Source organism: Diabrotica undecimpunctata, chromosome 1, assembly GCF_040954645.1.
Source record: "Diabrotica undecimpunctata isolate CICGRU chromosome 1, icDiaUnde3, whole genome shotgun sequence".
NCBI lineage: Eukaryota > Metazoa > Arthropoda > Insecta > Coleoptera > Chrysomelidae > Diabrotica > Diabrotica undecimpunctata.
This window is the reverse complement of record NC_092803.1, coordinates 20,761,851-20,778,316: the sequence shown is the minus strand read 5'-3', so window position 1 is coordinate 20,778,316 and position 16,466 is coordinate 20,761,851. Positions and strand designations below refer to the sequence as shown.

At 33.0% G+C, this 16,466-nt stretch overlaps 1 protein-coding gene across 1 annotated transcript; it reads right to left on the bottom strand.

Annotated features, from left to right (window-relative positions):
* Window positions 1–1,259: 1,259 nt before the first annotated feature.
* LOC140446317 (uncharacterized) lies at window positions 1,260–15,197 on the bottom strand. The gene is made up of 2 exons (XM_072538860.1): window positions 14,769–15,197; window positions 1,260–4,040 (listed from the first exon to the last, which is right to left on the bottom strand). Exons 1-2 carry the CDS (start codon window positions 15,031–15,033, stop codon window positions 1,267–1,269), a joined length of 3,039 nt encoding a protein of 1,012 aa, XP_072394961.1. The 5' UTR covers window positions 15,034–15,197; the 3' UTR covers window positions 1,260–1,266.
* Window positions 15,198–16,466: the final 1,269 nt, after the last annotated feature.

Genomic DNA, 16,466 nt, shown 5'->3' with positions numbered 1-16,466 from the left:
ATAAATGCAAAAACAAAAATTTTTATAATGCTAACCAATCATGTCTGCTATCATTCGAATTTTCGCTTTTAAATTTTGTTTAGCCAACTAACTTACAATTCCGACAAATTAACGAAACTTTCAGTTCCGACAAACGCTGCGCGCTGCCAGGCGTTTATATTATAAATTACACCATGACTCAGTAAAAAAAATTATCCACCAAGAACTAGCTTACAAACTGAGACTTCTCCAAACCGACCGTATTCCTTATTATCAATACGTCCTTGACAGGATGCTTGAAAATGACAACTACAAGCTATACGGGGACCGCACTGTGCTAATAGACCAACCAGTGAAACATAATAGACCGGATCTCATACTAATTAATAGTATTACTAGGAAAACAACACTTATTGATGTGGTAATACCTAACACTAATAATTTGCGTGTTAAATACAACGAAAAGAACGCCAAGTACAGAGATCTAAAAATACAAATCAGGAGACAATGGAGAATGGAAAGTACCCAGACAATATCTAATATTCTATTACTGGCGTTATTGCCAAAAATATCTTAGAGAACATAAAACAACTGGGTCTAAATGAACATCTCTATAAAGCCATGCAGAAAGCTGTACTCCTCGCGACGTCCAGATGTGGACGAAAATTTTTGAGAGATACTCCAGCATACGAGGTCACCTAGGGTTCGATAACACGGAAAGAGTCCCGCTAGAGCTCAATCCTTTTGATACCGTATCTGTGAGTGTGAGCCGTATGGCTAAATCTGAACAATTATAATGTAATAAACTGATTTTATATTTCCAAAAATAATATTACAATACGTTTTGTGGTTATATTAAATGTATGGTTCTCAGAATTTATAGTTTTTTAAAATTTATTCTTTTTACGTACTTCTTACTGCAAATTTCACATTTATAACGTCTTTCATTAGTGTGAATTATCAAATGATTATTTAAATTTTGTTTTTGAATAAATCGTTTACCACAAATTTCACATTTATAAACTTTTTCGCTAGTGTAAATTGCCAAGTGTTTATTTAAATAATTGTTGCGAGAAAACTGTTCAAAGCATATTTCACATTTTTCACAAGGTTTCTCACCAGTGTGACCTCTCATAGGATTATTAAAATTGGATTATTGGGTAAACTTCTTATTACAAATTTCAGATTTATAAGGTTTCTCGCCAGTGTGAAGTCTCATATGATCATTAAAATTATATTGTTGAGTACACTTCTTACAGCAAATTTCACATGTACCTATAAGGTTTCTCACCGGTATGAACTCGCATTATGTTCAATACAACTGGATTGTTGGGTAAACTTCTTATTGCAAATTTCACATTTATAAGGTTTCTCTCCAGTGTGAAGTCTCATATGATCATTGAGACTGGATTGTTGGGTAAATTTCTTACTGCATATTTCACAGGTATAAGGTTTCTCACCAGTGTGAACTCTCACATGATTATTAAAATTGGATTTTTGGGAAAACATTTTATTGCAAATTTCACATGTATAAGGTTTCTCACCTGTATGAACTCTCATATGTTTATCACAACTGGATTTTTGGGTAAATTTCTTACTGCAAATTTCACATGTATAAGGTTTCTCACCGGTATGAACTCGCATATGTCCAATACAACTGGATTGTTGAGTAAACTTCTTATTGCAAATTTCACATTTATATGGTTTCTCTCCAGTATGAAGTCTCATATGATCATTGAGACTGGATTGTAGGGTAAATTTCTTACTGCATATTTCACAAGTATAAGGTTTCTCACCAGTGTGAACTCTCATATGATTATTTAAATTGAATTTTTGGGAAAACATTTTATTGCAAATTTCACAAGTATAAGGTTTCTCACCTGTGTGAACTCTCATATGATTATTAAAATTGGATTGATGGGTAAACTTTTTATTGCAAATTTCACATGTATAAGGTTTCTCACCGGTATGAACTCGCATATGTTTAACACAACTGGGTTGTTGGGTAAACTTCTTATTGCAAATTTCACATTTATAAGGTTTCTCTCCAGTGTGAAGTCTCATATGATCATTGAGACTAGATTGTTGGGTAAATTTCTTACTGCATATTTCACATGTATAAGATTTCTCACCATTGTGAATGCTCATATGATTATTAAAATTACATTGTTGGGTAAACTTCTTATTGCAAATTTCACAGGTATAAGGTTTCTCACCAGTGTGAACTCTCATATGATTATTAAAATTTGATTGTTGGGTAAACTTCTTATTGCAAATATCACATGTATAAGATTTCTCATCTCTGTGAAGTCTCATATGTTTATTACAACTGGATTGTTGGGTAAATTTCTTACTGCATATTTCACATGTATAAGGTTTCTCACCTGTATGAAGTCTCATATGCTTATTACAACTGGATTGTTCGGTAAATTTCTTACTGCATATTTCACATGTATAAGGTTTCTCACCTGTATGAAGTCTCATATGCTTATTACAACTGGATTGTTCGGTAAATTTCTTACTGCATATTTCACATGTATAAGGTTTCTCACCAGTGTGAACTTTCATATGCTTTTTACAACTTGATTGTTGGGTAAATTTCTTATTGCATATTTCACATGTATAAGGTTTCTCACCAGTGTGAACTCTCATATGATCATTAAAAGTAGATTGATGGGTAAACTTCTTATTACAAATTTCACAGGTATAAGGTTTCTCACCAGTGTGAATTCTCATATGATTATTAAAATTTGATTGTTGGGTAAATTTCTTATTGCATATTTCACATTTATAAGGTTTCTCACCAGTGTGAAGTCTCATATGATCATAGAGACTGGATTGTTGGGTAAATTTCTTACTGCATATTTCACATGTATAAGGTTTCTCACCAGTGTGAACTCTCATATGATTATTAAAATTAGATTGATGGGTAAATTTCTTATTGCATATTTCACATTTATAAGGTTTCTCACCAGTGTGAAGTCTCATATGATCATTGAGACTGGATTGTTGGGTAAATTTCTTACTGCATATTTCACAGGTATAAGGTTTCTCACCAGTGTGAACTCTCACATGATTATTAAAATTGGATTTTTGGGAAAACATTTTATTGCAAATTTCACATGTATAAGGTTTCTCACCAGTGTGAATTCTCATATGATTATTAAAATTTAATTGTTGGGTAAACTTCTTATTGCAAATCTCACATGTATAAGATTTCTCATCTGTGTGAAGTCTCATATGTTTATCACAACTGGATTTTTGGGAAAATTTCTTACTGCATATTTCACATGTATAAGGTTTCTCACCAGTGTGAACTCTCATATGCTTATTAAAATTAGATTGATGGGTAAACTTCTTATTGCAAATTTCACATGTATAAGGTTTCTCACCTGTGTGAAGTCTCATATGATTATTACAACTGGATTGTTGGGTAAATTTCTTACTGCATATTTCACATGTATAAGGTTTCTCACCAGTGTGAACTCTCATATGCTTATTACAACTGGATTGTTGGGTAAATGTCTTATTGCATATTTCACATTTATAAGGTTTCTCACCAGTGTGAAGTCTCATATGATCATAGAGACTGGATTGTTTGGTAAATTTCTTATTGCATATTTCACATGTATAAGGGTTCTCACCAGTGTGAACTCTCATATGATTATTAAAATTAGATGTTTGGTTAAACTTCTTATTACAAATTTCACATTTATAAGGTTTCTCACCAGTGTGAAGTCTCATATGATCATAGAGACTGGATTGTTGGGTAAATTTCTTATTGCATATTTCAAATGTATAAGGTTTCTCACCAGTGTGAACTCTCATATGATTGTTATAATTAGATTGATGGGTAAACTTCTTACTGCATATTTCACATTTATAAGGTTTTTCACCTGTGTGGACTCTAATATGTGTCTTTAAAACTCCTCTATGGGCAAATTGTTTACCACAAATTTCGCATTTATTAAGTTTCTCTCCAGTTTGTATTTTCAAAGCATTTGTATTGGGAAGATCTAATATTTTTGTAATTTTCTTTGAGGTCTTCTTCATGTTAATCCCTGAAACAAAAACCCAAGTATATATTTATGTGAGCTCAATAAATGCAAAAACAAAAATTTTTATAATGCTAACCAATCATGTCTGCTATCATTCGAATTTTCCCTTGTAAATTTTGTTTAGCCAACGAGTACAGACGCTCATAGAAGGTTTATGGAGACGATGTCGTTTAGTTTAAATCTATATAAATAAAAATGAATATACGGTAATGTATGTACACGCATAACTTCAGAACGACTGCAACAAATTTCAGCATATCATATGGGAAGATAAATTCTGGATCTTCTTCTTGATCCGAAGGATTGAAGTCGATTTCAGCTGCCTCGCCTAGATTGAGCAACAGGAAGAGTCAACCCCTATAGATGTCCTTCATCTTTAGCGTTGGCGCAACATCGCAGCGTCAAACTAGGCCAGAAGTTGACGCAAACATCAATCAGACTTTTTTAAAATTCGAAATTGGGCGAAAATTGGGCTCATTATTTGATTGTTTACAGCCCAACTTTAGAAAAGAGATGTTATCTAAGCAAGAGATGAAATATTCTTACAAAACAGTACACAGATGTTTTCAAGAAAGCGAGACTGTATTTGCAAGGTCATTTGCTCCAGGTGGTCAAAAGTGGCTTCCTTCCAAAATAATTGAAACCACTGGATCGTTAAGCTACAAAGTTCAAACCCCTAGTGGTAAAATTTTACGTCTTCATTCTGACCAAAATGACCCGTAACTCCACAACCGCTGTTTCTGCATCCAAACAAATTTGCGGACCCAGAACCGGAAATTGTAGAGCAGGCCGCCGCAAGTTAAAAAGCCACCAACTCGAATTAGAAGACCTCCAACGTATTTAGAGCTGGGCAAAAACTCAGGACGATAGACGCGACGATGGTTTAATTAATGTATATTGTTATTTTGCATTACGTTTTGGAGTGGTAATTAAAGTCGGTAGTATTTCCTATACTGTTGTTATTATTAATTACAACCCGGTCCGATACTTATTAGTTATCTATACATCTCGTCATAGTTGTTTTTCTGACATGTTCGAGTTGTCAGATGCGTTGAGTGACCTACATTTATCATCAATTTTATTTTTGTGTTTTTCTTATAATTTTTAAGCTGTTTAATTAAAAAGAATAGCAGTATCTAAAAATGTTCTAGATGTTTTGGAAAAATTAGAGAAACGCCCAGAATAAAAAAAGTCACTTCGAGAAACTGTGTCAGTCTCAGCCTAATGAAGCCAATACTGTCAGTTTCGGCTACTTAATTAGTCATTAACACTAAAACCTGATCTAAAAGTTTACATCAATGGAAGATGTACAATAAGTCAATTGGTTACAGAAAAACTATTATAACAACAAACAGCTTCCGAAAAAAGGTAAAATTGAGAGACAGATAATTTGTCAGTGGCATGAAGTCATTGAACAGAGTCTTCTTCTTCTTTTTATATAGACATAACTCTGTCTGTTTTTCAATGTGCCTCCAGTAAGTTGTCATTCCATCGTTTTCGTGGTCTTCCTAATGATCGTATTTCTATTATGGAACCGTCTCTTGCCGTCTTTACTACTCTATTTGTTGTCATTCGGCTTATATGATCGTTCCATTTTACTCTTCTATTTCTTACCCAGTTTTTGATGTTCTCCACCTTGCATCTATGTCGTATATCTGTACTTCTAGCTCTGCCCCATAGTGTCTTACCATCAATGTTTCCAAGTGTTTTCATCTCTGCTGTTTCTAATATACTTTTTGTCCTCTCTGTGTCAGGTCTTGTTTCTGCCGCGTATGTCATTATTGGTCTGATGACTGTTTTGTAAATTCTGCCTTTCGATTCTTTCCCGATATTTTTATTTCTCCATATTGTTTCATTTAGGCAGCCTGACGCTCTGTTTACTCCATTCCATGGTATCTTCATCTTCCATCTCCATCTCCATCTTCCACTTCAGTTTCGAGCTTTCCGTAGCTAGATAATGTGATACCTAGATATTTAAACTCCATCACTTGTTCTATTATCTGACCTTCCAGCTCCAATTTACGTCTTACTAAATTTGCTGTTGTAACCATGCATCTTGTCTTTGTTGGGAAAATTAACATGTTACATTTTCTGGCGGTTATATTAAATTGCTGCAGCATACGTTGTAAATCATCTTCAGTTTGAGAGAGTAGTATTGCGACGTCTGCATAGCAGATTATTTTAAGTTGCTTTTCTCGCATTTGGTATCCTTTTTTAGTTCTTACTTTTTTTATTATTTTATTCATAATCAGGTTGAACAATAAAGGACTCAGGGAATCTCCCTGTCTTATCCCATTGCCAGCTTCAATAGGATCGGTTAGTTCTTCTACTTTTACTGTGTTGTTTTGGTAGATATTTTCGATCGTTTTGATTATTCCTAGAGGTATCTCTCTTGCCTACAGTAAATGGATAACGTCTTTTAATTTTACCCGGTCAAATGCCGTTGTAAGGTCCACGAAACATAGATTTGCCGGTTTGTTGTATTCTAATGATTTCTCTTGCACTTGCCTCATTATAAATATAGCGTCGGTACATGATCTTCCCGACCTAAAACCTTGTTGTTCTTCTGCTAGTGTTATAATTTCATTTAATTTATTTGTTATCACTTTGGTTGTTAATTTTAGTGTTGTGTTTAACAAATTAATTAGTCTGTAATTTTCCGGGTCCGATTTGTCTCCGTTTTTGAAGAGGGGTATTAGGATACTTGATCTCCATTCTTGAGGAATTCTGTTTTGTTCTATTATTTTTTGAATTATGTAGTTTTAATAGTTGTTTGGTCAGATCGTGTCCTCCGTACTTTAAGAGTTCGTTCGATATTCTGTCCTCTCCTGGTGATTTTCTATTTTTTAATTTCCTTAATGATTCCTTTATCTCTTCCTCCTCAATATTTATTTCTTCGTTTGTCGTCACCTCTGGTGTTGGTGGTTCATCATCGTCACCTTAACAAACAGGGATCAAAAGTAGTCTACCCATATTTCCTTCTGAATGTGTTTTGGTTTTGGTTAGTTCGTTCATCTCTTTTCTTTGTCCTCTGTGTTCAATCTGTTTTGAGAAACTCTGCCAGTGTTCCGTTTTTATTTGTCTAACTAAAGTATTCGTTTCGAGGGAGTATACCGTATAAACAAAAGGAGTCCTAAGACACTACCTTGAGGTACCCCAATATTAACACTAATTTCAGAAGAAGTAATATCATCAATCCTAACTTGTTGTTTTCTATTCAATAAGTAATCTTTAAACCATTCAAGCATATTTCCTCCAATACCATAGCCTTCTAATTTAGTGAGAAGTATATTACGATCAATAGTTTCAAAATCTCTTTTTAAATCAAGGAAACTACTACTAAATAATTATCATTGTCCAATTCAGACCTGAATTCATAAAGTGAAAGTTGCAGTGCAGTTTCGCAGGAATACTATTTACGAAAACCTGACTGAGTATTCATTAAGATTTCATTTTTATCAATGTGATCCATGACTTGATGATATACTACCAATTCTAATAATTTCTCAATGGGCGGAAGTATATTTATAGGTCTAAAATCATCCGCCTTAATAATATTATTAACTTTTGGTATTGGAACAACTGTACTGATTTTTAATAAATCTGGAATTTTTGATGATCTAAGAGAAGTATTTATAAAATTTAACAAGTGACCACAAGTTACAAAAAACTCTTATAATATTTTGGAGTTTAGTATTTCATTAATGTTACCCCTATTATCTAACGACTTAACCATGAAATTCAATACGATAAGGGAATTTTTGACAATTATTGTTAATTAGTGTTTTTAGCGTTTTCCACATAAGTCTAGAGTTATTTTTATACCTATCGATTTTATCAAAATAATATTGTTCTTTTTTTGCTTTTAATATATATTAATTACCACATCTCTTGCTCTTTTAAAAACGTTATAATTTGTCCCTAATTTTAATTTTACTATTAACTTCATTGTCAAACAATGGTATGTTACTTTTGATCTGACATGTTTGAATATGTGCTATTTTATTTATAACAGACTGATAAAATTTCATTCTAAATAGTATTAACATCAGTAGAATCAAGAAAGTAAATCACAAGAAAGTAAATTCATTTGGATTTGATATATTTTTTCCTCGTTAAGACATCTGCAACGTTTACTTCTTCTTCTTCTACGGAACTACAGCACAAATTGAGCCTTGGCCTCCTTTATTTTTTGCCTTCCGTGTTTGCTGTCCGTGTATGGAGAAGATCAGCCACAGGGACCATGATGTCCGTGTATGATCTCCATACACGGACTCCCAAAAGGGCTTGTGCGTCGCGGTTTATTGTGTCTCCCCAGGGCTTTCTTGGCTTTCCAACCGGTCTCTTTCCCTGCATTCTAGCATTCAATGCTCTTTTTGGTAGCCTATCCTCTCCCATTCTTATCACATGTCGGCCCATTGCAATCTTTGTATTCTAATGTAGTCTGACAGTGGTGCTTCCTTATAAAGTTGATAAAGCTCGTTGTTGTATCGACTTCTGAAGATTCCGTTTTTCCTCACAGGTCCTAGTATTCTCCTCAGTATTTTCCTTTCGAATGTGTCGAGTTTGCTTTTGGAAGTTTCTTTCAGGACCCATGCTTCACTGCCATAGCATGCTATTGGTCGAAGGTTTTATAGATTCTTATCTTTGTATTTCGGTGGAGACTCTTAGACCGAAATATATGGGAGATGGCAAAATAAGCTCTGTTTGCCTGTGTTATTCTCTTCCGTATTTCTCCATCTTCTGATCCGTCGTCATATATTTCTACTCCTAGGTATGTAAACTTTCCAAACGTTCCAGTGTAATCTTCATGTATAATGTTTTGTGGGACTATATTTCTTCTCGTCTGTATCATTATTTTTGTTTTTTCTGTATTAATTTCCAGACCTAGCATTTTTGTTTGCGTTTTTAACTTTATATATGTTTCCTGTGCTCCTGTTAATGTTCTACTCATAATATTACTATCATCTGCATAAGCGGCCACTTGAACCGTTCGGTTGGTCAGTAGGTTTCCTCGTCCAGTTTGCATTTGCCTAACCGCATACTCCAGTGCCAGGTTAAACAAAGTTGGTGCCAGCCCATCTACCTGCGAAATTTTGAAAAAGTCTGTCCGGTGGTTTTGTGTTCATACACATACCTGAGATTTATCCATTGTGGCTTTGAGTCTAATTAGCTTGTGTGGTATTGCCAATTCAGCCAATATATTGTAGTTTGTTATTGTATTTATATTGTAGTTCTTGTAACGTTTACTAGAGACATTAAAATTTTGAAAACTATTACTAAAACTGGCCGATATTATTGAATGATCACTCAACTTGGGAGTTGAATGAACAAAACAACTAACCAGATCATTATTAACAAGAACATAATCAATTAAGGTTTCACTAAAATTCGTAAATCTAGTAGGTTCAGTTACTAACTGCTTAATGCCACATTGTAAAAACATTGCTTTAATTTTCTGGGTGTAGAAGCTAGTACTTAAAAAATCCAAATTAAAATCATCAAGTAAAATACAATTGACATTACTTTTAAATAATTCATCAAAAATACTTATGCTCTAAGTTCTCTAAAAATACTGCATTAGAATTAGAAGGTGAATGATATATGCTGCCCAAAACAATCTTGTAAGAACCAATATCTACTTTAATAAATTTACACCAAAAATTATCTTCTTTAACAAAAGTTTTAGCGGCAGTACTTCTTCTTATGGTGCCTATTCGTTACGGATATTGGACACTAACATGGCTATTCTGACTTTGTTGACAGGATATTCTTCTTCGTCCTGGACCTCTTTTCCCATGCACTTTACCTTGAAGTATAGTCTGAAGTAGGTCATATCGTTGTTCATTGCGCATTATATGGCCCAGGTATTCCAGTTTGCGACGTTTTATGGTTACGACTAGTTCGCGCTCTTTACCCATTCTGTGTAGTACTTCTTCGTTGGTAACTCTGTCTATCCAGGAATTCCTCAACATGCGTCTATAGCACCACATCTCAAATGCTTAGAGTCTCTTCAGTGATGCTTCAGTTAAGGTCCATGACTCCACGCCATATAAAAGAACAGAGAATACGTAGCATTTTAGTAAACGAACTTTTATTTCCAATTTTATATCGTGGCTGTTATTTTTTTCATTTTGACGAAAGCTGATCTTGCCTTCTCGATCCTTATCTTAATTTCCGTCGATTGGTCCCACTGTTCATTTAAGTTTTCACCCAGATAACAAAAGTTGGTGATTTGTGTTATAGGTTGTTGCTAAACTAGTAATTGACCAGGTGGTATCCTATTTTTGCTTATAACCCTGTATTTGCTTTTTTTTTATGTTCAAGCCCAAACCTGCTACTTACTTCTTCCACCCTGGAGACAAGTGTCTGCAGACCTTCAAGACTGTCTGCGAAAATGACAGTATCATCAGCGTATCTTATGCTGTTCAATCGTTCTCCGTTTATAAGTATTCCCTCGTCCATGTCCGTTAGTGCTAGGTTCATAATGTGCTCTGAATATGTATTGAACAATAATGGGGACAATATACATCCCTGTCGCACACCTCTTTTTATCTTTATGTCGTCTGTTAACTGATCCCCAACTCTAACAGCTGCAGCAGCATACACTTAAGGTTATCCTGAACATATAGCACAACACCTCCTGTAGATCGTTTGGATGAATTGCAGCGTATCACCTTATACCCATACAAAGCAATTTCAGAATCTTCAATTTCATTTGTAACTCCAGCTTCACTAACCACTATTATTTTAGGACAGTAACACAGCAGACTTAACTTGATTTGGTCCATTTTGTTCAACAAGCTCTGTGCATTTAAAAATGAAACATCAATATTAAATAATATACTAGAGCTACTTACTAGTTTTTTTAAGATAAAATTATGTCTTTTTTCACTATTGTAAGCTTATTATTAATGAATTTGATTGCTTTAGAATATATCACCTTTCTTAACTATATCATCTAACTGTAATTTGATTTTCTTGAAATACTCCTGCTGGGTTGATCCAAGCAAATTCTGACATCCGGCACTTTAATTAATCTTTTATTTTTGAGAACAGTTTTAGCATTTTCAACTGTATTTAATACTACTTTAATGGGTCTCGTTCTGTTTTCAATAGCAAATTTTCCCAATCTAAATAGTTTAATATTATTTTTGTTAATATTAAAATCAGACAAAATATTTAGTACTGCTTGTTTGTGCTCTGAATTACGTTCCGATTGATTATTTTTAACAGATTCATTAACATTAAATATAATTATATTGGAAGCCCTATTTTGCCTCTCCAGTATTTTCCTTCCAGTAAGCTTCCTCACTTCTTTTAACAGAGCTGGTAAAATATATATTATACCTTCTGAAATCACATCTCACACTGTTCACAAAAAAACTTCAGTTTACGTTTTGTTTTCAACTGCATGCATTTAACTTCAGATGCTGTTAGATTACCACATTCCATACAAAGCACAGTTCTGCATTCATCACAAGCAAAAACTAGGTTTAAGTCAAATTGGTTATTACACTTGGCGCATGTATCCATTTTATTTATTAAAATATAGAACAAATATAGAAAACTTCCTGGACTATAATCACAATCTTGGAACCACTTAGCCCTATAAGCACATAAAGTTTTTATTGTCACTATTTAATTTTATTCATCAACTTTTTGTAGTAAAAAAAGGATTCAACATCAAAGTTATTCAATCAAACAGCTAGTTAAGGTAAACTGGTCCATAGTGGGACATTTTTTTTTCAAAAGTGTATAGCACTTTGATTAAGTGTTTGTAAATTATAGTAAGGGTACCTATGCATGGGTATGGATGTAAGGAAGCAAACTAATAATAATTTCAAGTAATCCTTTGTTTATAATAAATATTATTCAACAAGTCCCACTATGGACCACTCGTCCCAATATGAACCACTATATGGTTCATTGTGGGAATCATAGTGGTCCATAGTAGGTTTTTTAATAAAAAAAAACCATTTTACTCTATTTTAAATTGGAAAAAAATCACAGGGAACATAAACTGGCGAGTAGCCCTAGCTGCACTTCCACTAATGGCAGGAGGGGGCAGCTTTAGTAAAATATCTTCTGCTTCTACGGTATCTACATCGGGTTTGCTGGGAAAAACAAATGTGCCGGCCACAATTCTCTTCATGAAAGAGATATTATATTCATCTCCTCTTATCTTAATAACCTGACTGACATACTGTTTAACAGGTTTTTTTATCATGTATCTTACTGTAACATAGTCATGACTTTGAATAGACAAATCTTGATTTCCTGATGTGAAGTTTTCTAAATTGCTACCCCCGTTATTTAACCAGAGGGAAACACTGCACCGGCTGATCCTAGAGGAGCCCCAGTAAGCATGAAAGACTTAAATATTTTCCTCAGGAATACAAAGAATGGAAGCACAAAAGTCCCATTAGCAGATATTGCAGTGCACATTATTATTAATGTGCCTCTTTCAGCGCTTGTTACTTTTCCAATTTGTTTTTGTTTAATGGTAGCAAGTACCTTCCCGGGTTTATGCACATTGGTCACACCAGTCTCATCCCAATTGTATATCTAGTTCAACTGGATATTATGTTTCGTTATCACACTTCTCAAGTTTGTGAAAAATGTAGCCACATTATGCTTGTTGAAGCTGGTAACCCTGACAAGGCTAGTTGCTTCTGGTTTTCGAAGCAATAACATAGAGTGCCAAGTTCGAGGCATTGTTTTGTTGTTAGTAATGGCATACTTATAAGCCAATTCACGAGTATGTATTAATGTTAAGCTGTAGCACATTTCAAAAGCCTGAATTATGTACTCGCACAATAGCTGCTCTTCTCTACTTGTAAATATTGTTTTGAAACCATGTGTTCGTCCATATTCAAAATCATTTGTGTTGTCTTCATTAGCTTCATTAGCTAACTTCACATTGTGCTGTAGAGCCGACTTGCTTACACATTTGATGATTTACAGTTGACATGTTTTACATCTTCTACTGCAAAATGCACAGACCTTGCATATACTTCACGATTTTCTAGGCTTTTTTCAAAAACTGCTGACAGTTGGAATCTTGGAAGTTGTGGCATATTCAATTCTGCAACGAATGAAAATATTTAGCATGTTTTAGTATATTTCAGCATAGACTGCATTCCAGTATGGACAGCTTTTTTATTCCCACTATGGACCATGGCACATCAAGATACAAATTACCAAAAATTTTATCAAAGTGGTAGAGCTAGGTTTAAACAGAATAAGATGATATTGAGGATATGTATGTTTTAGATATCCATACAAAATTCAAGATAAATAGGATACTTTCCGACAAATTATTCGAAAAAATCAGAACATGGAAATAAAAATTTTCAGCTGATCACTCACCTGAATTTCCAAAATATTGAAACGCATAGTACTAATTGAAAAACTAACACGAAATTTGGAGGCGGCACTTTTATGATAGCACACACAGTGAAATATAGCTCTACCGTGACAATAAAATAGCCAGGAGAGTGAAATTCCCACTATGGACTCCGTCTCACTATGGACTGTGTCCCACTACTTACCGCATCCCACTATGGACCAGTTTAACCTACACTTAAAATTTTCTAGGAATTTACTTATACACAATTTTAACTTGTCAAAAAATTGGAAATTTTTGGCCAGTTTAAACCATACACCAACACATTTATGGAGCACATCAATTTACAATACAATTAGAATACAGTTTTTTTTGACTGTGTGGTAGCAGATATATTCTATTGGGATTAAGACCGGTGAACATGCATGCCATTGTTTTGCTTTTTTGCAATATGTGTACTGAAAGATAAAATATCTTGCAGAATGTTAGTAATGTATCGATTGGTAGTTAAAGCTCTGACAAGAAACATATTTACCTGAAATTGTTATTAAAGCTGTAAAACTTCCAGCAGAAATAATGGGTTAGTCTTGTATGATTTGTGAGGGACTTGGCAGACTTCAAATTGTTAATGAGAGAATGTTACAAGATCAATACATCAATATAGAAAAACAGACTGATACCTCAACTGTATGAATGGTTTTCTAATAATTCTGCTGACTTAATTCCATAGAAAATATTTATTGTCATGCTTATAAAACGAGAAAATCCCAATGAAAAATCACCAACAAAATTGTTTTAATTGAAAAACTAATTCATCATTGCAACCACAATACAAATTGAAGTAAAATGCGAAGTATGCCAAGACACGTACCAGCAGTGATTAAAGCTAAGGGGGATAAACAAAATAGTAAAAAAATGTAAATATGTAATATAGGTAGTTGATATATTAATGCATTGTAGATAAAAAAATTAAAATAAGTTCTAAACAAAAAAATAGTGGAATAATAAAAATTGATGTCTGCTATTAATAGAGACATTATAGTTAGGCAATTTGACTGATTTTGTCTTTTGTTATAAACTTTCTGGAGCAAAAAATTAAATAAGAAACATTTTATAGCACATAGATACAATTTATTTTGTGAAGCAATTTCCAAATAATGATTAACAAAATCTCCACTATGAAAATTTGGGAATATCAGATCCACAGACAGAAAAATCATGGGGAAAAAGAAAACTAATGACTGGAAGAAATTTGTCTACACCAGTTTTTCAAATGATTTATACTAAGTTGATAGAGCTTTATTATTTCATTTAATACACAAGAAAATGTTTATTACTTAACATGCCACAATAGTTTACATTCCTATTTAAATTTAACATACCATGTTCATTACTTTGATTTCCTTCAAAATCCAATAAATTAGGATATTCTTCACTTTGTTCATATTTTTCATTAGCAATATCAATTTCTGTGTGAATTTGGTCTAAACAATTATCATCACTACACCAGGATGAAGTGTCCTCTTCCTTCTTCACACACTCAGTTTTCAATGTGTTTAAAACTAGCACGCTCTCGCTTTCACGATTTTTTAAATCCCTTTTAGAATCCTCCTGTGGCAACTCAACATTTTCTTGCTTTACTTTCATTTTATTTTAACAGGATGCTTAATTTGAAAATGTGCTAAAGTTTATTCCTCACAACTTACAACCGCAACACCACAAAACAAAAACACAACACATGATTTAGTTCTTGTTTTACTTCCATTCCATTGATTGGCAAAAGTATAGAGAAAGTGCCGACTAAGTTAGCTACAAATGAGGGACAGATTTGTATTTGGCAGTGTTGCCATATCACAAATAAATCACGAAAGAGCATGCGATATAATATTAAAGTTACCAAACAAACATTCCTTTTAAGTTTTTAAAAGAATTTTAATTAATTTAAATTTAATTTATTATAATTTAAATTAACTTTAACTTTTTAAGTTTTTAAATTCTTAAGTTTTTAAAGTATTCAGGTACCATTTCATCCCAAAATTATAAGAAAATAGGCATAAAATTGAGATCTGCTGAACATCTGTTGCAATCTGGCAACTAGTGTTTTCACAGTTTTGACAATATTGCCAAGTTTATTTGCTAACCTACCAAAGGCCAATTATAATTTTTTTTTTCTAATAACTAACTGCAACTCATATCAAAAGAAACAAATATTCATTCGTTCGTGTTTTATATAAATTTAAAAAATTTTAAAAAATACCCGATTTTATAAAATAATATAATAAAAATGTACTGTTTCAAAGCATATTTGAGGCAGAAAACATATACATAATAAGGACATGGCAATACCGCAAACACAAATTTGACGGATCATTTGTAGCTACCTTCATCGGCACTTTTTCTATACTTTGGCCCATTGATTTAATAGTTATTCACTTGAGTGTTTCTATAATTTCCCCAAAGAAACGTTGAAAGTAAAATCAAAGAATATAGATTATGCGTCTACATTCTTTAGTAAAATATCTCCCAAGTCGCAATAAGTAAACAAAAAAAACGGGTGTGGCAGTCCAGTGGGACTGCCGGTAGAAGTTATACTTCTATACACTCGTTCGCCGTTACAAATTTACAAATTTATATGGAAGTCAATCTGCACAATCATTACATATTTAATGCAATAGGTAAGAGAGAGCAGAAAGAGAAAAATAATTAGGTATATAGGTATATGGTGCATCGTTTGCTATATATAAACATTTGACCTGTAATAGTAGTATAGTAAATGAAGGATTGTATCAATATTTTAATAAAAATATATATTTTTATTTTCATATATGTATAAAAGGAGTTGAACGCAAAAAAATTTTTTTACACATACTCTGCAGTAAAATTCATTGTTTATTTTGTTATTAATATAAAAATTACAATACAATAGACTGCAACCCAATAACTTACTTTACGAAGATAAAAATAAAAAACCAGCAACTCGGATTATGTTGTAATTTTCATTTTATTTTAAAATTTAGCATTTTTGCGTATATTACATATATTTAATAACATTAACGTGAGGTTTTTAAATATTTCAAAAA

Coding starts and splice junctions, on each gene's coding strand:
- LOC140446317 (XM_072538860.1), bottom strand. CDS start 15,033: ATGAAAGTAAAGCAAGAAAATGTTGAGTTGCCACAGGAGGATTCTAAA. Junction 4,041..14,768: donor AAATCAAAGTAATGAACATG/GTATGTTAAATT, acceptor TTTTTGTTTCAG/GGATTAACATGAAGAAGACC.